Here is a 25,139-nt window from a genome sequence, read left to right on the forward strand (position 1 = left end):
TTACTTCCAACTTTGATAATGATTGATTGTTGGATTAGGACCGCAAGTCAATGGGCCGGACTAGGACGTCCCATTTATGCATTAATTTTCTTACGTGTTGAAGGTATAATTTGATTCAAAATGTATTATTCACTTTTTAATATGTAGTTTAATTATATTGAAATAAGTAAATTATTTTTATTTTATTAAAAAAATTTATTTTTTTAAAAAAATAAAAAAATAATTAAAAAGTAAATTGAAAAAGAAAATATTTTATAAATCTGTTACTAGGTTAGTCGATTCTCGTGATTCAGTACTAATTTCATCAATCTGATTTTAAATTATTTTTTAATTAATTATATTTTCAATTTCAAGCAGTTTGCTGCAATTATGGAGCTAACAGTGAGTAGGGCCGATTCAACAACTCTAATTATTAATAAATAAATAAATAAATCTCCACTGCGGAGTTCTGACCAACCGTTACAATAAACGCATTTTAATTATTGATTTTGACGTTATTCAATATAAAATCAGTTAAAATTTCTCGTGACTCATTCTGGAGAATTTATTTTGATATAATTATTATTAAATTAAATTTGTGAATACTCGTGACTCATTTTTTAAAAATATTTATTTTAAATGTTAATAATAAATGTAATTATTAAATTATAATAATGTTATAACAAATACAATTATTTTACTATGTATATTAATCTTTATAATAATTAAGTTATTAAAAATAAAATATTCATATAATGATATTAACAAATAATTTTTTTAAAACAATTGCTATATAATATTTATAATATAAAAAATTTATTAATTAATTTTTTTAATTTAAAAATAAAATTCAGTAATTAATATTTTTATAAGTTTTAACCATTAAATATTATATAAAAAATTTGAATTAAATAAAATTTAAATATTTTTTTATTGTAGAGAAAATTTATAAATAGATCTGTCTAGTATAAATTTAAGACATATAAATATGGTATATTTTAAATCTATAGGAATCAAATCTATATAAGTTTTTCTCTTATTTTAATTGGGACTAAAGAAATATTTTAGAAAAAATTATCTAAAATTTGTAGTAAATAAATTTTAAAAACTATTTATTATGTTAATAAATTTTATAACTAAAACTTAATAGTAAATCAATTTTAAAAACAATTTCCTAACTAAAACACAGGGATAATAGTACAGTCTTCGTACAACCAGACATCTCTCAAAGATAAGGTGTTTGAGGCTACATGTATGGATGTTGAGCAAAATGAAAACTTTACAGAGGTTGTCGATTTTGATGACTCTAAGGTTACTATGACAACGTCCGGATTGGTTCCTTTCATCTCCTTCTCAGCTGCTTTAGTGGACGAGTTAGCAAAAAAATGGAAAAAATGCGGTCGTGGTCCGCCTCCTTGGATGTAAAATAGGTTTTAAAGCTTTGGGAACACGCCTTGAGATTCTCTGGAAAGAGGAAAGGTTTAATCTTCTTCTTGATCTAGGCAATGATTATTTTCTTGTTAATTTTGCTAGTGATGCAGGCTTCTGTGAGGCTATCTTAGAAGGACCCTGGGTTATTCTTGGGAGTTATTTACTGGTGCAACCATGGAAGCCCTCCTTTGACGTTACCTCTACGTGCATGGATGCAGCAGTGGTGTGGATCCGCTTACCGGGACTTCCCCTACATCTGTACCATAAAAAATGCTAAGAAGGGTGACTTCTCCCTTGGGGAAAGTGGTTAAAGTATATGATAACACTTTTGAAAAATTAACTTTATTGCAATCTTTAATATATTTTACAGATAAATTATCATAAAAATATAATTAAATAATTTTTTTAATTAAATCATTGATGGACGGTTAACATTTTTTTAAATAATTAATTATTTATTCCCTTAAATTAAAATACTAATTATTTAATTTTTAAAAATTTTAAACTTCATTTAATAATATTTTTAAATTTATAAAAATTACATAAAAAATTATATTAACAATACTATTTATTCTGAAATATCTTATATTTTTTAATTTTAAATTTGATATATCTTAATATTTTCTATTTCAAAAAAAAATATATCTTAATATTTTAATTTATTATTTCATTTTCATATATAAAGTAAATAATATATATATATATATATATATATATATATATATATATATATATATATATATTAAAATTAAAAAAAAAATTAGAAAAACCTGATGAACGGTGTGTTGAAGAAGATGTGATGATCTATGCCAAAGCGAAGAGCCGGAGGAGGAGAAGTGAAGTGCCGGAGAAGGAGAAGTGAACAGCCGGAGAAGGAGAATCAGTGCTGAAGAGGAAGAATGAAAGCTCAAAAGAAAGAGAGGGTGGGAGAGGAAGAATAAAAGCCAACGTTCCCCTGTGCATGCAGGCCCGCGTGGTTCTGCATGCAACAGAAAACTGTTCCCACTTATAATGGCGAACACTTTTCCTCAGTCAACGCTCATAGTTTTCTGTGCATGTTCGTCATCCAAGGTGGCAAATATGCCACGCAGCACAATTGTTCGCCACTTAAAATGGCGAACAATTTTTTTCGCCAACCTAGCACCCACGGGAGCAGTGTTGCGCTGCTCCCGTGGCCCGGACGAGTTTGTTCGGCACTATGAGTGCCGAACAAGCTCACCAGTGTGTCGAACAGAACACACGCTCCGTTGACTATTTTCCATGTTTTTGAAAATATTTCTCCAATTTTACATGATTTGAAAAAATGCTCGATTTCTAAGCTGTATATTAAAGGGCGAGTCCAGCTTGTTGAATATGAAAGCATTCCACAAATTTGCTTCGATTGTGGAAGAGTTGGACATATTTCCATGACTTGCTCTTTTAAATCTATTGTTGCTCCAGAGGATACCAGTGCACCTAAGCTGAAGGCGCTTGAGAAATCGCCAGTACCAACGGCGGACTACAGCGAGTGGATGGTTGCTACTCACTGAAGCAAAAGGAGCCAGAAAAAGAAACCAGACAATTCCTAGAATCAAGGATTGAACGGCTCTATGTTTGTGATTTTGGGAAATAATTCTGTTGTGAAAAATATGGATCCTGAGCATCAGCCTCCAACGGCTAAAAGAAATACCAAATCTCAATGTTTCTGTCGCTAGCAGTTCCAAATCTAAGGACAAAGCGACAACAATAGCAAAAGCTCCGCAACCTAAAGAAAAATTCACTTCTTTAATGGAGACGAATATGAACGTTGTTGAGAAATCCCATAATGCAACTCAATTGTCCAAACGGGACCCTAGTTCTTCCACGCGAAGCTGCATGGCCATGCATCCACCACCTCTTATCACATGTCATATGCCTACATCCTTGGACCTGACAAATCATTCTATTGTGCGATTGACTCCTGATCCATCTTTGCTGTCCAGAAATAATAATGCTCAGGCATAAGGGCTGGATGTTAACGATGGCCCAAATGCTATTATAGAATTGCACAGCAGGCCGCCAGAGCTTGGTACTCTTTTAGAGGTTCCAACGAATTCTCTCATGTAGTTGGATAAGAAACATGTGGATAACTCCCTCTTGCTTCAAGAGATATCCAGACTTCCTTCTGGCTATGATATCGATATGAATGAGGAGCTTTTCAATAGTGATGAGGATGAGGATAAGTCGAGCTTTGCAAGTGAATTTGAAGAGGAGCCATTTGCAGATCCTATCTCCAAGACTAAGGTACGCCTTCTAATCCTTTTTTTTCCTGTTTTTATTATGTCTATCTTCGTATGGAACTGCCAAGGGGCAGGTAGCCCCTCTTTCTTGAACTTTTTCAGGTTTCTCATGGATAAGCATAAGCCAGATTTTGTTGTTCTCTTGGAAAGGCAAAAAGCGGATGAGTTCATTAGAAGACCAAGTTTCTTCATTCCCATCGCGTAGAAGCTGAAGGCTTTGCCGGCGGTATCTGGTTGATGTGGAATGACTTTTGGGACATAAATGTCTTGAAGAATAACCGATAGTTTGCTCATGTTCGAATTCAAAGGAATGGAACTACTGTTATGCTGTTCACTGCCGTTTATGGCAGTTCGGTCGCGCATAACAGGAATTATCTCTGGAATTGTTTGAATAATAATGAAGCTTGGCTCTTAGCAGGCGATTTCAATGCACTTCTCTCTGCTAAGGAAAAGAGAGGTGGCTCCTCGATCTAGGCTTCCATGGACCACAATTCACGTGGCAGAGGGGGAATTTGTTTGAACGGTTAGATAGAGCCATCAGCAATCAGGAATGGAGAGTTTGCTTCCCAGATGCGAGTGTCTATCATTTGACTCCTATTCAATCTGACCATAGACCTCTGTTAATCAAGCTTCAGAGCTTTACTCTTGGACCTCTCTCTCGTCGTCCCTTTAAGTTTCAAGCGGCTTGGATATCCAATAATGAATTCAGTAGTTTCATGCTTCGCGCCTGGGATCGAAATCACACTACTCTCATGGAGACCCTTTCAAACCTTTCTTGCAGGTTGAGGGCATGGAATAGAGATGTGTTTGGTAATATTTTCCAACAGAAAAAAAAGACTGCTTGCGCGAATAGATGGCATCCAGAGATATCTTGATAACCAGTCCTCTGGTTACTTGTCGGGTCTGGAAATTGAGCTGAAATAGGAGCTGGATTCCATTTTGAATTGGGAAGAGCTCCTTTGGTATCAAAAATCTAGAGCCGATTAGATTAAATGGAGTGATAGAAATACAGCTTATTTTCATGCAAAAACCATTGCTAGAAGGCAAAGGAATCGCATTGAGCTCCTCCAGGATGATTATGGGGCTTGGATTGATAATCAAGATGAGCTTAAAATGCTAGCATCCTCTTACTTCCAAAATCTGTACACAGAGGACAATATGTCATACATGGAGTATCAAATTAAAGATAAGTTCACTCTTCTCCCTTCTGAATCTGATTCCTTGAGTTTCTTAAGTAAAGTTGTGGATGCAAAAGAAGTTTGTACTTCTCTCTTTGATACGAACCCGTGGAAAGCACCAGGCCTAGATAGTTTTCAAGCTGGCTTCTTCCAAACTCAGTGGGATATAGTTGGTAAGGATTTTTGTGATGAGGTGTTTAGAATCATATAGGAAGGTATTTTGGAGAATGGTTTGAATCACACTCTCATTCTTTAATTCCTAAAATCTCTCATCCTGTGATAATTAAACACTTTAGACCTATTGCCTTATGCATTGTTATGTATAAAGTTGTGAACAAACTCATTGCTAATAGAATTAAAACTATTTTGCGCTCCTTAGTTGGTCCTCACCAAACTAGTTTTGTTCCTGGAAGGAAAATGATAGATAATATTATTATTGCCTAGGAAGTTATGCACTTAATGCCATTAAGAAAGGTTTGAAAAGCTTGAAAGGCTATCTTGCTCTAAAAGTGGACTTGGAGAAAGCCTACAATAGAACCAGCTGGGCCTTTCTTCAAGATACACTGTTAGAAGCAGGGTTACCTCCTCTTATTCATACCATTATGGCTTGTGTGTCTCCGGTCTCTATGCAGGTTGTGTGGAATGGAGAGGTCACTAGTAATTTCTTACCATCAAGAGATTTAAGACAAGAGGACCCTTTATCCCCTTATCTTTTCTTTCTCTGCATGGAGCGATTAGCTCATGAGATAAATGATGCTGTTGAGAAAGGTTTGTGAAAACCGATAACTCTCAGCCGTGGCAGTCCGCCTCCCTCACACCTTTTCTTCGTTGATGACCTGATTCTTTTTGCTGAAACCTCAAGTGAGCAAGTTAATGTTATTAATAAAGCTGTGGAGGACTTCTGTATAAGTTCAAGACAAAAAGTGAACAAGGACAAAACTCGAGTTTTGTTTTCTCACAATGTTGATACTCATGATAAAAGAATTCTCAGCAGATTGCTCAACTGATGATCTGGGTAAATATTTAGGAGTGTCATTGATCCATTCCAGGGTTAATAAGTCATCGTACCTTTATATCATTGAGAAGATCAGAAGGAGACTCGATAGCTGGGAGAACAAGAAGCTAGCCCTTGCAGGGAGAATTATTTTGGCACATTCTGTTATTTCTGCAATTCCAGCCTATGCTATGCAAACTGCCTATTTGCCTACCTCGGTGTGCACTGAAATTGATAAATTGTGCTTATTTGGGGTAATACAGAGAGAAATAGGAAGATCGCTCTGATTAATTGGGATAAGGTACAAAAGCCCAAATAAAGCGGAGGGCTGAGTTTTAGAGGCGCCAAGAGCACCAACTATGCCTTTCTGATGAAGTTGGCCTGGGGCATTCTAACCAATCATCAAGCTCTGTGGGTCCAAGTTTTGCATTCCAAATATAAAGTAAAGGATTCAGATTTTTCTTGCTACCTCCAAAATGCTCATTGTTCCAACTTGTGGAGTGTGGGTAAGCTTAAGCAAGATTTTGTCTGGGCTCTGGGAAATGGGAAGTTGACCAACTTCTGGATGGATTCTTGGCTAATGGAAGATATATGCTTAGCTCAGCTGGCGACCATAAACGTCCCTAGAAGCATGAGGAGAGAAACAGTCTCGGATTATGTGGATTCCTCAGGATGTTGGAATTGGGCTCGTATGGAAGCTTTTTTGCCTGCTATAGTTCTCCTCTTTCTTTCGAACTATCCACCTCCAACACCTTCCTCGGATCGAGATAGCATGATCCGGAAATTCATAAGCTCTAGGCAATTCACTGTCAAAACTGGTCAATTATGGTTCTCGAGGTCCATTACGGTGGACAAGGATAGAGCATGGAATACTATATGGCAATGGCAGGGACCACAGAGAGTGAGAACCTTCCTCTGGTTGGGTTATCATGAACGAATCCTTACCAATGTGGAGCGAGCACGACGACATCTTTCTGCTAGTAATAATTGTAGGGTCTGCAATGGTGGAACTGAGACAATTCTTCATGCTCTCAGGAACTTTCCAGGGGCTCATTATGTATGGAGCAAACTGATTCCCAGAGCTCGGCAATCTGGTTCCTTCTCAGGCACTGTTAGCCTTAAGGATTGCTTGAAGTAGAACTTACAAGATGATGTTAATCAAATTCATGGGATCTCTTGGTCGCTTGTTTTTGGACTGAGCTGCAGGAGACTCTGGCTGAGCAGAAATGCTATGATCTTCAGCAACAGATCTCAAAGCCTAGATACGTTCCTTCTTCTCATGTTAAATGAAGCATACTCGAGCACTAACATGCTAGCTAAGATTCCTTCGCCGAGCCATGTTGCGGCTAGGGCTATACGTAATGGTAATTAGGCCAAGCCATCTACGGGAATGATTAAACTGAATACTGATGCTGCTATGTCTTGCAGGAACCATCTATATTTTCCTTATTAAAGAGAAATCTTAAAGGATATTGAGTTGAGAATATGCATATACATTAGAATTTCTTTGAAATGAAAAATTGATTAATTTTAAATCCGATTAAAACTAATCTTAGCTAAATTAGTTTTATATATTACTTGTAATTTTTTTATAAAGTGTAATCTTTTTTTTGTAAATTAATCATATTACAGAAAATATATGATATTAATAAAAAATAAAATAATTTAAAAATATAAATATAATACTTTTTAAAATTATTTCAAAAATTAAAATATGACATTTGCGTTTTATTTTATAAATTTATAAAAAATATATATATACATCTATCAATATTATATTGTTATTGTTAATATCTGGTGTTCATGAACAAAATTCACCATTTTCAGCACTGAAGTTTAAAATAAATACATCATCCTCTACTTTCTTGTAAGAAAGAAAAAGCATCCAGGAATTTCTTTACCAACAGAGAATGCAAAGCTGAAAGTAGATTTCTATGAAAATTTTCCTAGTTGAAGTTCCAAGCCATATATCAGCAGACCTGATTGAGGCAATTATGCCTTGGATGCACCATCAGTTTCACTGATAATACCATTTACATGGCCATTACAATCTGATTCTGAACCATATAGATGCCCCATTTTTTCGCGTTTAGTCTCCAAATATCTCCTGTTCTCCCTAGTTATTGGAGTCAACAATGGGACCCTGCCTGCAATTGCCAGGCCATAACCTTTCAGCCCCACATATTTTGCTGGATTATTTGTCATCAGCCTCATTGTATGCACGCCCAAATCTCTTAGTATCTGCAATAAGATTGAATTTCCAATTTAGCTACCTCGAGAAAAAGGTACAGAAAAATTGAAGAGCTCAAATAACATGCAGCGAGCATAAGAACATCAGCAAAATCTTCAATAACGAAGCAGACAATCTCACTTAAAAGAGAATCATCTCACACATAATTGCAAAAGAAAATTATTTATAAAGATGCTGTTTTCATAAGGGAGGCACAATCTAAATTTCAAAGACCAAGACGAGATGCACAAAAAAAAGTTCCCATCTCACTGGAATCTACAATCAAACTATTCAGTCTTATTCCAAATAGCTGTATAATTTTGTGAATTATCAATCTCGACAAAAACTTCATTAGAACAAAGCAGGGGTGAATAATCCAGCCAGATCAGCCAAAGATTGATCATAAAGGTTCATGATGTTAAATGGTTGAAAAACAAAAGATACATCCTACAAGACTAGAACTGGATAATGGCCTATGCAATTCATGGAATTAATGAAATCTTGTAGATTATTGAGGAGATTACCTGTGCACCAATGCCATATTCACGAGAATCAACAGGTAAACCCAGCTCTTCATTGGCCTCAACTGTGTCACGTCCATCATCCTGCAGGATGTAAGCACGAAGCTTGTGACCCAAACCAATTCCTCTACCTTCATGTCCACGGAGGTATACCAATACACCCCTGCCAGCTGCCTCAATTTGCTTCATTGCAAGGGCTAGCTGATTTCCACAATCACATCTTGCTGATCCAAATATGTCACCAGTGAGGCACTCAGAATGCACCCTCACGAGAATATCTTTACCATCTCCTATTTCACCCTGTATATGTTGAACAATCATTATTCTTTATATGACTATAATAGTTGTCAATTCAACCAGAAGCATGAAAAATATGGTAAGGCAAAACTTGATTGCTAGTTCTCTTATTGAGCAGTATAGACACTTCCTCTTGAAAAAATATGATAAAGTTCGACATGTATTGCAACAGAAAACAACATTTGCATAAAGTTGCGATAGTTAAAAAATTGTCACCTTCAATACTCAACAGCAGGCAATGACAAAAGAGCAATGGAACACAGAAAGAAAAAGAATCTTAATTTCAGTATTATTTTTTTCTTCAAGTTTGGTCATAGATTCAAGAAAGATGCAGGTCATGATCTCCTGTTCAAGAAAATTAAAATAAAATATTTCCACTTTCTAGGGATTATCTGATTGTTGCTTCCTCATCTACAATGCACACAATTTTGAACCGAATGTGCACGCTAGCAGAAGATTGAGCAAACAAAATCATATTAGAAGGAGCTGCCTGGTAAGAACCTGCATTATGGGATTGGCTTTCACCCAGTCGTGAATTTGGTGATCTAATGGTCAAACCCTAATATGAAGACTTGCAAGTTTACCAGGCAACAGTGTTAATCCTCTGTGTGTCTGACTCATCACATGCACCCAATAAAGGCTATACAATATTGCATGAGATATTGGAAACAATTTCTTGAAAACAATTAATCAAATTTTCACTTTATTTATCTTTTGACATGTGAAGGTTTATTAATCAACCCAACTTCACAATTGAATCCTTTTCCTGTAACAAATGTAAAAGACAGTGTCAGATGAAGGCAGCAGAAAGAATTTAACTGCATTGCTGGCTTACTTTAACCATTGCTATATGCTCTATCCCATCCAGAAATGACCTATAACAGTAGGCTTTAAATGGTCCCCACATTGTGGGTATTGGAGCAGCGGCAGACAGCTCCACCAGTTTATCTCTTTTCCTCCTATATCTGCCAATTATACAAACATTACAGAGCCAAGAATCACTCGTTAAATCAGAATATCAGAAACATAACAATTAAAATAGCAATTATATCAATTACAATAGGTAACCTCTGTTGAGTAACTCTAAATACATCCTTTATCCAAAGGAATAACTAAAACTATGATACAAATTATCAGCCCAACCTGAGTATTATTAAAAGTATGATATAAATGATAGCAATTGTAGTAGATGGTTGGTTCCTTCAGAGGATAGACTAATTCACAAGAATGAACATTTTTTGGTTCTCTTTATGCATAATATGCAGACACACCATAAAAGCTAGTTACCTATTTTTCAGACATTTGTAATCAAGCTTTTAAACTGATTCAGCAGCTATGAATATTTATCTCAAGTTTATTCACAATGAAAAAGTGGAAGTAAGACCCTAAAATTGAAAACAGAAGTAGTGAAACATAAAAGTTAATTGATTTACCTGATAAGATCAGCTATGGAGATTATTTTCAAGTTTCCTGCTTGTGCAAATTGGCGGAGCCTTGGTAATCTTGCCATAGATCCATCATCATCCACAATCTCACATAAAACAGCAACAGGCTCTAATCCAGCTAGCATTGCAAGATCAACAGAAGCTTCTGTATGTCCAGCTCTTTTTAGAACTCCTCCTTCTCTGTACTTAAGTGGGAAAATATGACCTGGGCGGTTGAAATCTTCAGGTTTTGAATCTCTAGAGGCAAGAGCCAACACTGTTGTTGCCCTGTCATGAGCTGAGACACCTGTTGTTGTGCCATGTTTTGCATCCTAGTAAACAGAATGCACAATGTTGGAACATAAAGCTAATACTAGCTAAAGGAAGCAAGCAATTTCAAGAGATAATAAAGATCATATCACTTAATGGCTTTTAGTTTACTATTGGTAGGCGAAGTCTCTCACCACTATAGAAAAGGGCTGGAAGACTTGAATAGGTAAATGGGGGAGTGGAGGAAGGGGAGGACTGGTCTATCCCTATTTTCATAGCCCAGCCAGTGGACCCAATAAATAAATGAATTATGAATAAGGTAAGAAATTGAACATTAAGTTAGTCTCTCACTGAGATAATACCAGTTTCTTTTTTCTTTTTTTTTAAAAAAAAAAATGATTGAAAGTATGCAAGTTATCCAATACACTCTAGTGCATCCTCTTATGAATAACCAGTAATAAGAGGAAAAGGATATATATATATATATACATTAAAGGTGAGTCTCCAATTGCTACAGTCTAACTATAGTAGCAATTGGAGACCAATTTTGACTTTGCAATAATCAATATGCCCCTGCTCAAGACGACATCATCTCCATGCAATGCAGTATCGTTGTTGCTCAAAGTTCCCTCTCATATGAGCGCTTCTCATTACAGTGTCCTCTCCTAGCCATGCCCTCTCTCACCCTTTTACAAAAGGGAGCCGTTTTGCGAAAGGGTATGCGGCCTATGTTTTTTCACGACGCCGTATTTTCAAGGCCACCATTGACATTGGCATATTGACCTTATCCGTGGATCTACCATTCTTCTAAGAAAGAGAGACAGAGAGAGAGAGGGTGAGAGATCCTTTATCGTTGACTACTGCAGGTGAACTAGATCGGTTGAGCAATATCTCCTAATTTTAGGCGATTCCGACCTTTGATTGGTGAGTTTTTGGGGACCCAACTCCTTTATCCTTTTGAATCCAATATATAGGCATTTATGAGAGTTGATTTGGTTTTTTTAGCATGTTTATACAATGACATTGATTGATTTCTTTTGTTTATTGATCTCTTTTGTTTATTGATCTTAGATCCTCGGTGCTTTGTGATCGTCTTCTCCCAACTTCTTATGAGAGAGAAAAGAAGATGTGGGGGATGAAAAGGAGTGAATGAATTGACTTCTGATTAGCTTGAGTGAGATTTCAGAAGTGTTTCATTACATTCTCTAATATAATTTTGTTTCTATTCAGTTCAGTGCAGAAGTTTGAGCTTACTAGATTGATTTTTTTTTTAAAAAAGAAATTCTAATTTGGTGTTGCTATGAAATTTGATATTTCCATACTCTTTTTCTTTTCATAATTTTTTAAATTCTCGAAGGATTGCTTGAATGGCGAGTTTGTGAGAGTAGGTCCTAATACGAAGTTTGCACCTGTGGCTGGATACCGCTAGTACGTTCTAGTTAGGAATTGGGAGGTTAAGTTTTTTTGATAATGGAAATGAAAAGGACCCATTAGGGTAGATGTATTATGTGCTAATTTTTTTTCTCTTATTGTCGTTTTTGCAGGTTTGATGGAGATGGGTATGTGAAAGTCTGCTTCTTTGATTTGATCATAATAGATTAATAGAATTCATTGCATTGATCTTTTAAAAAATTTTATAAAGAGAATACGAATATTCTACTTCTTTTTTCCTTTTGTTCTCCTGCAGTAACTATCCTGGTGTCTATTAATTGAAGTCTATGAACAGTGTTGATTTTAGAATCATGAAAATACTGAATTGCCCTATCTTCAAAATTCTTTACTCGATCTATGGCCATTTGGATTTCTTTGGCAAGAAGAATAAAGAAGGGTGTGAACTCCATTGATGGGGTCACTGCATATTTATACAAAGTGCCAGAAACACTACCAATAGAGATTTTGGAGCAAATGAAGGCATCTGCTAAGGGAGATGAGATCCATGTGATATCAGTTAATGAGTTAGTCAATGTTGATGAGTTATTATTTGGGTTCACTACATGGTTGGTTCTATAGCATTTTAGATGAAAGTGTTTTTTCGATACACATATGAGTTGTGGATGGAACAAAGGCTTGCAAGATTTCCTGCTGGTGTCCTATGTTTATTTTCTCTTAGAACTTTTTATATTGGTTGAGTATATTTCTATATGGGACTGATTTTATTTTAGTGTACTATGAGATAGTTTATGGTTATATTTACTCATCGATTGTTTTCTTGGATTTAAATGCATTAATGGAACACCAATTTGAGCCTTTTCTTTTATGTATATATATATATGGACTTCTCTATTATTTTGTAATATATATAACTTAGCTATGGATTTTGCTGTTATTGTGCGTTAAATACTTTCTAAGTTAACTATTTTCTAATTTCACATATATAAACAGAAATCGCCTCAATTATGCCTATATAATTTGTATAAATTTTACATTTTCCTTTTAATGATTTTATGTTACTTTAGCTGCAATTGACCTATTGTGGGTTTTTTTCTTTGTAAAAATTGCAATTATTTCTAAGACATTTGAATAGAAGACTGCAATTTCTATTTTATTGGTTTGATTTGGAATTGGATATGCTACCAGGACTCTATTTTCTTCTTTGCGCTTCTTGGCAAGTAGCATAGTATAATTGCATAATTCTTTAAGCCACTTTTATAGCTTGACTACCTGCATACTTGTACATTTATCCGGTGCTTTGAGTGTTATAGTAATATTTGTTGGTGAGATTTCTGTATTTTTGGAATTTACAATGTTTATGTCCAAAAACTTCTCTTCTTCCCCCACTCCAAAATAAATAAAAAAAATGAAAATTGCATTGATTTATTATTTTGTGGTTGTTTACAATGATATGATTTAATTATATTTTATAGTGATTGTATGAATTATTTTCAGTGAAAAAGAAATGAGCCTTCAGTTTGTTTTAATCAATTATATATATACCAAATAATAATTGAGAACTGGATTGGTGCAAGTCATGGATATTTCCAGTGATTCTTTTTATTGCACATTCATCAGTTAGCTTTTAATTTTAATTTTTCTGCTTTTGTCTTGGTTTCATGCATTTTCAGTATTCTTATTAGTTAGATTGCTGCTTAGGTTGGTTTATTTTTTAAATTTCTACCAGTCTTTATATGTTGTGCATTTATTTTTGTTATATTTTTTGCTTTGTTGTTGATCCCCTCTTACCCTATTCTTTCATTGATCTCAACTTTTATATGGTTAAGGAATTGTTACCATGGGAAATGTTGGATTCACAAGAATGATGTGTCTTATATTAGTTTAAATCATTCAGGTTGTTGTGTAATACTACACGAGTTATTAAATTGATGAGTGTTTTTTATAATGAATTCATCATGCTTGATATATTTTACGAATATGAAAGTTTCGAGATATTAATTTAAAAATTGAAAAATTTATTTTCCGCAACAACGTGCAGGTTAATCCGCTAGTTATATACATAATTGAGAAATTAGAAGTGATTATCAACAGAAAATATTCCAATTAACTGATATTTCATATAAACTTTAATCGCCACTAATGTTCTGTTTGTCAACTTGATCAAGTGCCATTCTCAAACTAATGGTGATGGGTTTCATGGATTCCTCATCTATATTTTTTTGATGGGTTCTTCTAATGAGTGCTCTAAGGGCACTGGTTAAGTAGTTTAACTACTTTATCGCTTATGTGGTTTACTTACTATGATAGGATTTTATCATGATGAAGAGTGGAATCTAGTTAAATTCTAATAATTTGTGATGTAAAATTATCATGATGAGTGGATCCTAAATGATGGATGTGAATAAACTCAAATAACCTCTCTTTAACCAGCGCCCTAAGGGAACACATTAGAAAAACCCCTGTTTTATTTAGACAAAATTTCCATTAATTATTATACAACTGACTCATTGTTAACTGCTTCACAACTACTCTTTTTTTTCCCAGGTGATAAAGTAAGCTATCAGATTCATGTCTATATTTCTAATATTGCAATTAAACCATGCCCATAGATGATGAAAAAAAAAAGATGATTATGAACTGCTACATACTTGTAAAGGAAATGAAGAGGAAAAGAAACATATGAAAGTTAATGCTTAAACATGTTAATTATGAAACAGAAACACTGGATAGCTGCAATGCATGTGTCAAACTTTGGATAAAATTCTTCCAAAGAGATGCAGATATATATTCCCCATATTAGAAATAAATGGTTTCAATTCTTTCAGAGATGTCCTTGCCCATTTACCAAACATAATAAAAGAGCCTTTAAACTTCATCAGAACAAAGTTATGGATACATACCACAGAAACAGTGAATGCAGTGCAAAGTTTTTCCTCATTCTCCTTCTGTGTTACCATTAGAGGAAGTTCCAGCCTCTCCAGATCTTCAGCTTTCATGCTTACACATACTATTCCAGTTCCATGCTTCACAATAAATGCCATAGCTTCAGGTGTTGCTTTTGATGCTGCCATTATTAGGTCTCCCTCATTTTCTCTGTCTTCATCGTCAACAACAATTACTAACTGTAACATTAGCCCCAATCAGTAATATAAAACCTTCACTATTATATTTCCTAAACATACTAGCTGGATTCCTCAATTACATATGCAGGAAGAAAACTAACCTTGCCTTGACGAATATCTTCAATGGCCTCTGGTATGGAAGCAAATCTATCAGTAGGACGATCCAGGTCATGCTCATCATCATTAGGAAAGAAAGCATTCGTGGTTGGAGTTATTTCAGCAGAAAGTGTTCCAAAACCTATTGCATCAGGTTGTAACTCAATTCCAGATGGTTGGTTCAATCTTTTCCCAACGAAGGTACCTTGTGCTGAAACTCTACTGTTCTCAGAACAAGAGAGAATATCATCTTCTCCATATATCGCTGAGGCTCTAAGTCTATCAACACCTTTGGATCTATAGCTCAATTTCCTAGCTGGGTTACTAGAGACCAGATTAGTTAAGTACCCTTTTAACGTAAATGGATACATACAATGCAGCCCAGTGTATCCTCTACGGAAAAGAGAAAGCAACAGTCAGTACATAATGAATGAGGGGAAAACTGAAACAATTGCAGAATTTGAGCAATAGTGATAGCATATAAATGCCGTTTTGAAATTTCAATGGGTAAAGGGAATTGGTCATAACAAAAGGGGAAGAAAAGGAAAAAACTGAAACATAATATATAGTTAGCCTATTCTGTGCCATCACAGTGGTGATCAACAAAAATGGCAACACACCCATCAGCACCTACATTGAAAATATGATAATAGTGTATTTGGTAAACATAGTAAAATGCAATGTAATAAATGAAAATTCTGTTAAATTTTCATTTGCTTTCTTTCAAATTACATTCACCCGAACATGCACATGCAGAACAGAAGTAATTTGAACCTTGAACCACTCCACATACACAAAAAGAAGCAAAATGAATAGTGGGCGCTACCGTTTATGCAATGGCTATCTTAGAGGATTTCCATCAGCCCCAAATAAAGTAACATAAGCAAGACATACAAGGATAATTCAACATTCAATTCTGAAATCTCAAGCACTCCACCATTAAAAAAAAAAAAACAAAAGAAAAAGCTGCCTTATCTCATCTAGTAAATTCTAAACATCATAAAAATCTTCCCCCAGAAACAAAAAAAAAAAAAATGAAAACAATAATGAAGGCAATAAAAAGAGAGGAGCTAATGAAATTCGAAAGAGAAACTCACCGCAAGCATGAGGAACAGAGAGAAGAACTGTAAAAATGAATAGAACCCATCTTCAAAAACTTGATACAATTACCACACTACAATCAAAAGCCAAAGATAATTGCAAAGGCAGACTTCGATTAAGGGGAAAAAAAACACATGAGAGGAAAAAGAAAGAAAGAATGAGAGCAGAGGATGTAGATGGTTAGATTTAGCTAAAGCCCATCATCATCAATACCGCCTCAAGCAAAGGTGTCGGAGAGATTGGTCCTGCGAGATTAGGTGTAGGCAGTTAGCTGACATAACTCGGTCTATCACCGAGGCACATTTCTAGTTCATTATAGCGTCGTCGTTTCAATTTTTTTTTTGCCACAAAAATATGTAGGAAATAATTTTTTTTTTTTTTCTCAAAAACTAAGGTTATGTTTTCGTATGTCCCATGTCATGTAATGGTAGTTATAATATAAATTTAATTTATTTATTTGATAATAAAAAACTATGTAAGAATGTATTGATAATTAAATAATATAATTAATTATTATATTTTAAATAATATAATAATTATTATATATAAAAATAAATATAATCACAATTATTTGATTTAATTATTTTTATTTATCGTTATTACCACCACTGCACCTATTACCGCCACTATTAAAATTATCATTATCGTTACCGCCACTATTAAAATTATCATTATCGTCATTCTTTTCATAACGGATGGCAATATCGGATCTGGTAAATTGACCGAGAATTAAAAAAGATCATTCAGATCTCAAAGGTTATTCGTTTAAGGTCATATAAGCTTACTAAGTTAAATGGTCAAGTTATTCTCTATTCCTGAAACTATTGTAATTTGAAAGGCTTTATCAATAATAAATTAACAAGATATTTTCACATGTAGTGTTTTTCAGTAATAAAAAACGATAGAATGGGCTCCTTCGAAGAAAGACTAGATTAGGCCATAAGACAATTTTCGCTAGACTATTCGAGCATTGGTCCCACTAAGTAAGGCTACAAGGCAGTTTTCGTCAAGCTAATCCATAAGGCAGATTTCACCGGGTTGTTCGGGTATTGGTCCCCCTAAACAAAGCTACAAGGTAGTTTTCGCCAGACCATTCGGACATTGGTCTCACTAAGCAAGACCATAAGGGAGTTTTTACCAGGCTATAAGCAGTTTTTGCCAGGCCATTCGGGTATTGATCCCTCCAAGCAAGACCACAAAGCAATTTTATCCAGGCCGGATTACAAGGCGATTTTTGCCAAACCATTTGAGCTTTGGTCTCACGAATTAAGGCCATAAGGTGATCTTAGCCAGGCCAGGCCAGGCCATAAGGCAGTCTTTTCTAGGCCATTGGAGCATTGGTCCCATAAATCAATACCACAAGGCAAATATTCGCCAGGTTAGGTCGCAAGGTAATTTTCGCCAGACTACTCGGGTGTCAGTCCTATGAATCAAGGCCATGAGGTAAATTTTAGCTAGGTCAGATCACAAGACAATTTTTACCAGGACACTCAGGCGTTGGTCCCACTAAGCAAAGTCATAAGACAGTTTTTGCCAGGCCATTTGGGCAGGCAATTTCAGCTAAGCTATCTGGGCGTTGGTCCTACTAAGTAAGGCCACATGGCAGTTTTTGCCAGGTTAGACCATGAGACGACTCTCGCTAGACTATGAATTTAGACATTGGCCCCATTAATTAAGTTGTCTATGCCAGACAGCCAGGAAAGGCAAATATACCAACCCCGAAAAGACAAAGGATGAAGGCGTCAAACAAAGAATTAGATCGAATGAAAAATCCTTATTAATAAATCCACCAAAGTCATTTTACGAAGGATGACAGTTTGTCGGGCCACAAGTCCAGGTATTAATCCTATTTTTCAGTAACTATTTTATGACTAAACAGTGTTAAAGAAGTTATGCTTGAGTCCCCCTTCAATCGGCAAAAATGGTGGCAACAAAGGAAGCACACAAAAATGTACAAACATATATTTTTTCATTACAAAAGATTACAAAGAGTCAAGAAAAGGACTTGAATAAAGTCTCTATTACATCAAAGTTCTCTATTATATTAAAAGATTCTATGACATCAAAATCCTTAAAAAAATATCCCATCCTATGGGAGGAAGCCGACTGAAAAGTCATGAGGAGAGTTGTCTCTCCAACTACCTTCCTAGTCTTGCCCTTGGAATCAATCTCACACAATCCAATCCCCCTCAGGTGTTTTGATGCTGAAAAACTATTATAGTCGGGCTAGTTGCAGTCCTCAACCAATACACAGAGTTAAGCAGTGTGCTCGCACCTTCAAGAACACCCGCCTTTAGTTACTCTTTGAGGACTATGATGATATCCTCCACACAGATTTGATTTACCCTCAAGAATAGAAAAAGAAGAAACCTCCATTCCTCTCTCCCATGAAAAACTGTTGTGAGCCAAAAAGAAGAAAGAAGGGCTCTTATACAGGAAAGTAGCCAACAAAGCTTTGAATGTGGTACAGAAGATAAGGCGACTATAGGCAAGTGAAATGGCGCTCACAACCAAGATCATGCCTGTGTCCTAAACAAGAAAAGCAAACGGTCACCTTCAAACCTAAAAAGTCGAAGACCGACAGAGGACCTCTGATGTTACATAACATTCGCTCAAAGTAAACTATGAGTTGTCACCACATAACAGGGGTCACGTGGCAGGAATCTGAGAAGTGAGAGACGCAGTCCCGCTATGGAAAGGGAGACCCAAGCACTTTAACACTCGGACCATCATCAAGACTCGCCCTCCCCTGACAGGCCAAGTCATGACGTATGGTTACCATTACTAGGTACATTCACGTTTCACTTGTGATTGCGGGATCACCTACCCATTAGCTGGCGATATACATTATGGAGCAGCCGGCCACATTATCATCGAATTCTCAGGAAATGCTATATTTATTTTCATCTTCTTACAATATAAAAGGGAAACGGTCGTAGATACAAAAATATGTTATTCTCTAACACAAAAGTTCTAAGCAATTCATTGCATTTTTTCCATGTCACGATACTGACTTAAACATCGGAGTGGCTGCCGTGAACACCTACCACCAACTCACATTTTCTTCCTTACAAATTCTAACCAATTATAACATAGTCTTACTCCGACCACATCATCAATCTAATCTCAACAACATCAATTATCCTACATAATTATCAAATAAAATTAATTAAATTCATTAATAAAAAATTTAAATATATATTAATTTTAAATGATAAATATCTAAAATCATTTTAGATAATATATGAATAATTTATTAATTTAAAATTATTTAAATAATAAAATAATTATCCATTTTAAAATTTAAAACCAATCATAAATAATTAAATAACATAAAGATAAAACCAGTAACTCCCATTATTCCTCCTATTTTCACTTTTAGATATATATAGTATAAATATAAATTAAATTTTAAAAAAATAAAATAAAATACAACTTAATGATTTGTAAGCGAAAAAAAATTGTGTAGCCTCTCACAGAAAGTAAACGGGGCAAATCTATTATGATTTGATTATAAAACTAATAAATTCATAGCTAATAAGAATCAAACCTTTCATTATGCATATATGGCGTAGGCTGACTTTATTGATTGAGATAAATTCATAGCTAATAACGTACGTTATTCTCTTAACACAAAAGTTCTAAGCAATTTGTTGCATTCTCTCCTTGTCACGATATAGTCTTAAGCGTCGGAGTGGCTGCCGTGTGTACCCACCACTACCTCACATTTTCATCCTTATAGGTTCTAACCAATCATAGCATAGTTCCATTCCAGCCATGTCATCAATCTAATTTCAGTAACATCATTTGATTTCGTTGCGGAGAAACCCATTGGATTCTCTCTGTTTATTTGGGTTTACACTAGGCCCTTGTTCCCTTTTTCTCTCTAAAGAAGAAACTTTTTTTCTATGTTCTTGAAAATGGCTAGAAGTGTGCATGTCATCACCGGAGGACCTGACAAAGATAAGGAACAAAATAAGCGGATAGCAGAGGATATCCTATCCGTCCATCAAAAACCATGAACCAAGCAAAAAGTAAGGTTCGACCCTGCAGATATAAGGCAATTAGATTCTTTCAAAATGACCGGCTGGTTGTTAAAATCCTCCTAAACCGATATGAGTTAAGGAGGATACTGATGGATACAGGTAGTTCTACTAACCTTCTTATCTTAAATATTTTCAACAAGTTAGGCTTGAATAAGAGCAGCCTTGTCAGAGTCTCCTACCCCTTGGTAGGATTAGGAGATAAGACCGTGGCAATATTAGGCACCATCAACCTTCCCCTAGTACTCCGGGATAAAAAGTATAGGCGAGAACTGTATGTAGAGTTAGTGGTGGTAGACATCCCATTTGCATACAACATAATACTCGACCAACCGATCCTAAACTGCCACGGTATCGCTATTAACAAGGGTGCTATGTGTCTTAACCTTTCAGCCCCCGGAGGAATAACAGTGGTTCGAGGCAGTCCGAGATCAGCCAAAGAAAAATATGAACATACTACAAAAAGTCTCAGAAAAGCACCCATGCCTAACGATTTGCTAGAGAAGCCAGAATCTCACATAAAGCCGGAACTCACAAATTCGATAGAGGAAGTCCAGCTAAGGAAGGAGCAAAAGGTGCGGTTTGGCACTGTGCTAACCAGGAAAATGAAGGTTCGGTTGATAGAGTTGCTGAAAAACTTAGTAACCACTTTCGCTTGGTCTCTAAAAGATGTAATAGGTGTAGACCCAACTATCATCACCCATAAGTTATCCATTGATAAGACCGTCAAACCAGTCCAATAAAAGAAAATGAAGTTCGCACCAGAGAGGCAGCAGGTGATCAAAGAAGAGGTTGATAAACTTCTAAGTGCAAGATTGATAAAAAAAAGTCCAGTATCCCATATGGCTAGCCAATGCGGTCCTAGTAAAGAAGGCTAACGAAAATTAGAGGATGTGCATGGACTTCACTTACTTAAATAAAGCATGTTCAAAAGATCACTATCCGTTACTGTCCATTGACAGATTAGTGGATTCGACCTCAAGGCATACAGTGGTCTCCTTCCTTGATGCCATTTCAAGATACCACCAAATCATGATTGATACTAAAGATGCAAAAAAGACTGCGTTTATAACAGATGAAGGAGTTTATTGCTACAAAGTAATACCTTTAGGATTGAAAAACGCAGGGGCAACACGCCAAAGGATGGTGTCAAGAATCTTCAAAGAAATAGTAGGATCAACAGTGGGATCAACAGTGGAGGAGTATGTGGATCATATGGTGGTGAAGAGTCAATCCTTGGAGGACCATCCAGAAGATATCCGAAAAGTTTTTGATGTCCTGGATAAGACGAGTATGAAATTGAACCCTGAAAAATGTATCTTCAGAGTAAAAGTTAGGAAGTTCCTCGGATATATAATCTTGGAAAGAGGTATAGAGGCAAACCTTGAGAAGATCAACGCCATCCAAAATATGGAAGTACCCAAACCATTAACGAGGTAAAAAAGCTGAATGGGCGGGTCATTGCCCTGGGTCGTTTCATATCATGCTCAGCCAGAAGGTAACTCTCGTTCTTCAAGGCTTTGAAAGGCAAAGGCAAGTTTGAATAGGGAGAAGAGTGTGTAGAGGTATTTGAAAGTCTAAAAACCTTCTTATCATCCCCTCCACTGCTAAGCCCACCCATTAAGGGGAAGTTTTATTTCTATACTTACCTGTGACAAAAGAAACAGTTTGCTCAGTACTTATTCGTAAAAACAATGGAAAGCAAAGTTCAGTATACTATGCTAGCCAAGTGTTGAAGAGGGCAGAGTTGAACTATTCTCCTTTCGAAAAGTTGGCGTTTGCAGTTCTAATGTTTGCCACAAAGCTACAACCGTACTTTGAATCACATACGATAGAAGTCAAAACATATTAACCTCTGCAGAAGATTCTACACAGGCCAGAGTTGTCAGGATATTTATCCACCTAGATTGTAATGCTGTCAGCCTACGATATCAGGTATGTCCCGAGGAAGGCTATGAAAGCCTAGGTGCTAGCCGACTTTATTGCAGAGATGACTCCACCATTAGAACCTTCAGGGTCCTCGGAGGAGGACATAGAGGAATAGAAGGTCTAGGCGGATGGAGCTTGTGGAGCCGAAGGTTCAGGAATCGGGATCATATTACAATCTAGATAGGGATAAAGCTTCAACATGCGGCCAAACTCGTCTTCAATGCCACTAACAATATAACCGAATATGATACTGTAATAATGGCCTTAAGAATCATCAAGAAATTAGGTATACAAAAATCCATTATTTTTAGTGACTCACAATTGGTTATTAATCAATGGCAGGGACAATTTAGAGTTCAAGAATCGAACCTTATCAAATATGAGGAGAAAGTTTGGTCCCTGATGAATAGGATCAAAGATGGGAAGGGCAACTGCGAACTTTGCCAGGTGGTTAAAGGCAACAACGAAGAGGTGGATCTTCTAGCCAAGATGGCAGCGGCGGGGAACAACACTTGACCCAATCGTTTCAATTTGAGGAATTGCACACTCCAGCAACGGCAGTGGAAGAGTCCTTCCCCATAGAAGAAGGGGAATCATGGATGACGCTAGTATACAAATTCTTGACACAAGATGACCTTCTAGTCGATGAATTATCAGTGAAACAGGTAATAAGAAAGTCTTCTAAATACGCACTAATTGATGGCTGGTTGTACAAGAGGTCCTCCACACATCCATGGTTGCGGTGTATTACCGAAGAAAAAGTCCAAGCAATCTTAAGGGATATCCATGAAGGTGATTGTGGGTGCCATGAAGGAGTATGAACAATCACTCGGAAAGCATTTAAATAAGGATATTACTGGAAGATGATAATAAAAGATGTGAAGCAGCTTATTCAAAGGTGTCAAAGATGCCAAGTACATGCAAACATCCCAAGAACCTCGGGAGAAATGCAAGTGGCCATTGGAAGTCCTGGCCTTTTTTCAGTGGGGGGATAGACATCCTTTGCCCATTTCCTAAGGCAATCGGATCAAGAAAATTTATAATCGTAGTAGTAGATCATTTCAGCAAGTGGGCAGAGGCTGAGGCGGTACAATCCATCACCACTCAAAAAGCGATTTCCTTTCTCAACAAAAACATATTCACCCGATTCAAATTACCAAAGATAGTAATCAACGATAATGGAACTCAGTTTACAAGTTCCATGTTCAAAGGCTTTTGCAAGAAATGGAAAATTAACTTAAAATTCAGCTCAACTTACCATTCCCAGACCAATGGTATGACTGAGGTGACTAACAGGACTATCCTGCTGGGTCTAAAGAAAAGACTCGATCAGGCTAAGGGCAACTGGCCCGAAGAGTTACCCCATATACTATGAGCATACAGAACCACTCCCAGGACAGCTACAGGAGAAATATCTTTTTCTCTTGTATACAGGGCCAAGGCAATCATTCCCGTGGAAATCCAAGTAGGCACCTTCAGGACACAATACCTTGAGATATCAAGAAATCCTGAAGAAATGCATTTCAATTTGGATCAAGCAGAATTCCTGCAGAAAAAGGCTGCAATCAGAATAGCGGTTTACAAAAATAAGATATCCTGAATGTTCAATAGCAAGGTTAGGCCACATGCCTTCAATACAGGGGATCTAGTCCTTAAAAGAACAGATGTGACGGGTGGCAACGCCGGGTCTGGTAAGTTGAGTGAGAATTGGAAAAGACCGTTCAGAGTCTCGAAGGTTATTTGTCTAGGGTCATATAAGCTAACCACGTTAAATGGTCAAATCATTCTCCATTCCTAGAATAACTGTATTCTGAAAGGTTTTATCAATAATAAATTAATAAGATATTTTCACATGTAGTGTTCTTCAGTAACAAAGAATGATGGGATGGGCTCCATCGAAGAAAGACTAGATTAGGCCATAAGACAGTTTTCGCTAGGCTATTCGGGCGTTGGTTCCACTAAGCAAGACCACAAGGCAGTTTTCACCAAGTTAGGCCATAAGGCAGATTTTACCAAGCTATTCAGGCATTGGTCCTACTAAGCAAGGCCACAAGGCAGTTTTCACCAGGCTAGGCTATAAGGCAGATTTCGCCAGGCCATTTGGGTGTTGGTCCCACTAAACAAGGCCATAAAGCAGTTTTCACCAGGTCATTCAGGCATTGATCCCTCCAAGCAAGGCCACAAGGCAATTTTAACCAGGCCAGGTTACAAGGCGATTTTCGCCAGACCACTTGGGTGTTGGTCCCACGAATTAAGGCCATAAGACGATCTTAGCCAGGCTAGGCTAGGGCATAGGGCAGTCTTTATCAGGTCATTCAGGCATTGGTCCCATAAATCAAGACCACAAGATAAATATTTGCCAAACCAAGTCGCAAAATAATTTTTGCCAGACTACTCGAGTGTCGGTCCCATGAATAAAGGCCATGAGGCAAAGTTTAACTAGGCCAGGTCATAAGGCAATTTTTGCCAGGCCACTCATGTGTTGGTCCTACTAAGTAAAGTCATAAGGCAATTTTCGTCAGACCATTCGAACATTGATCTTACTAAGCAAGTCCATAAGGGAGTTTCAGCCAGGCTATCTCGGTGTTAGTCCTACTAAATAAGGCCACAAGGTAGTTTTCGCCAGGTTAGGCCATGAGACAACTCTCGCCAGACTATGAATTTAGGCATTGGCCCCATTAATTAAGTTGTCTATGCCAGACAGCCAGGAAAGGCGAATATACCAACCCTCGAAAAGACAAAGGATGAAGGCGTCAAACAAAGAACTAGATCGAATGAAAGATCCTTATTAACAAATCCACCAAAGGCATTTTACAAAGGACGACAGTCTGCCGGGCCACAAGTCCAGGTATTAATCCTATTTTTCAGTAACTA

The 25,139-nt window shown here is 36.4% G+C and overlaps 1 protein-coding gene across 2 annotated transcripts; it reads right to left on the reverse strand.

The window, feature by feature from the left end:
* Positions 1–7,597: 7,597 nt before the first annotated feature.
* On the reverse strand, positions 7,598–16,586 carry LOC110627347 (bifunctional riboflavin biosynthesis protein RIBA 1, chloroplastic). Of its 2 annotated transcripts, none has more exons than XM_021773619.2 (7): positions 16,290–16,586; positions 15,198–15,585; positions 14,875–15,096; positions 10,322–10,644; positions 9,724–9,853; positions 8,595–8,891; positions 7,598–8,081 (listed from the first exon to the last, which is right to left on the reverse strand). In XM_021773619.2, exons 1-7 carry the CDS (start codon positions 16,337–16,339, stop codon positions 7,833–7,835), a joined length of 1,659 nt encoding a protein of 552 aa, XP_021629311.1. In that variant the 5' UTR covers positions 16,340–16,586; the 3' UTR covers positions 7,598–7,832. The 2 variants fall into 2 exon arrangements, with proteins under 2 accessions (XP_021629311.1, XP_021629312.1); XM_021773620.2 differs by having other exon boundaries at positions 15,198–15,516; positions 16,290–16,584.
* Positions 16,587–25,139: the final 8,553 nt, after the last annotated feature.

This window comes from Manihot esculenta, chromosome 12, assembly GCF_001659605.2.
Source record: "Manihot esculenta cultivar AM560-2 chromosome 12, M.esculenta_v8, whole genome shotgun sequence".
Lineage (NCBI taxonomy): Eukaryota > Viridiplantae > Streptophyta > Magnoliopsida > Malpighiales > Euphorbiaceae > Manihot > Manihot esculenta.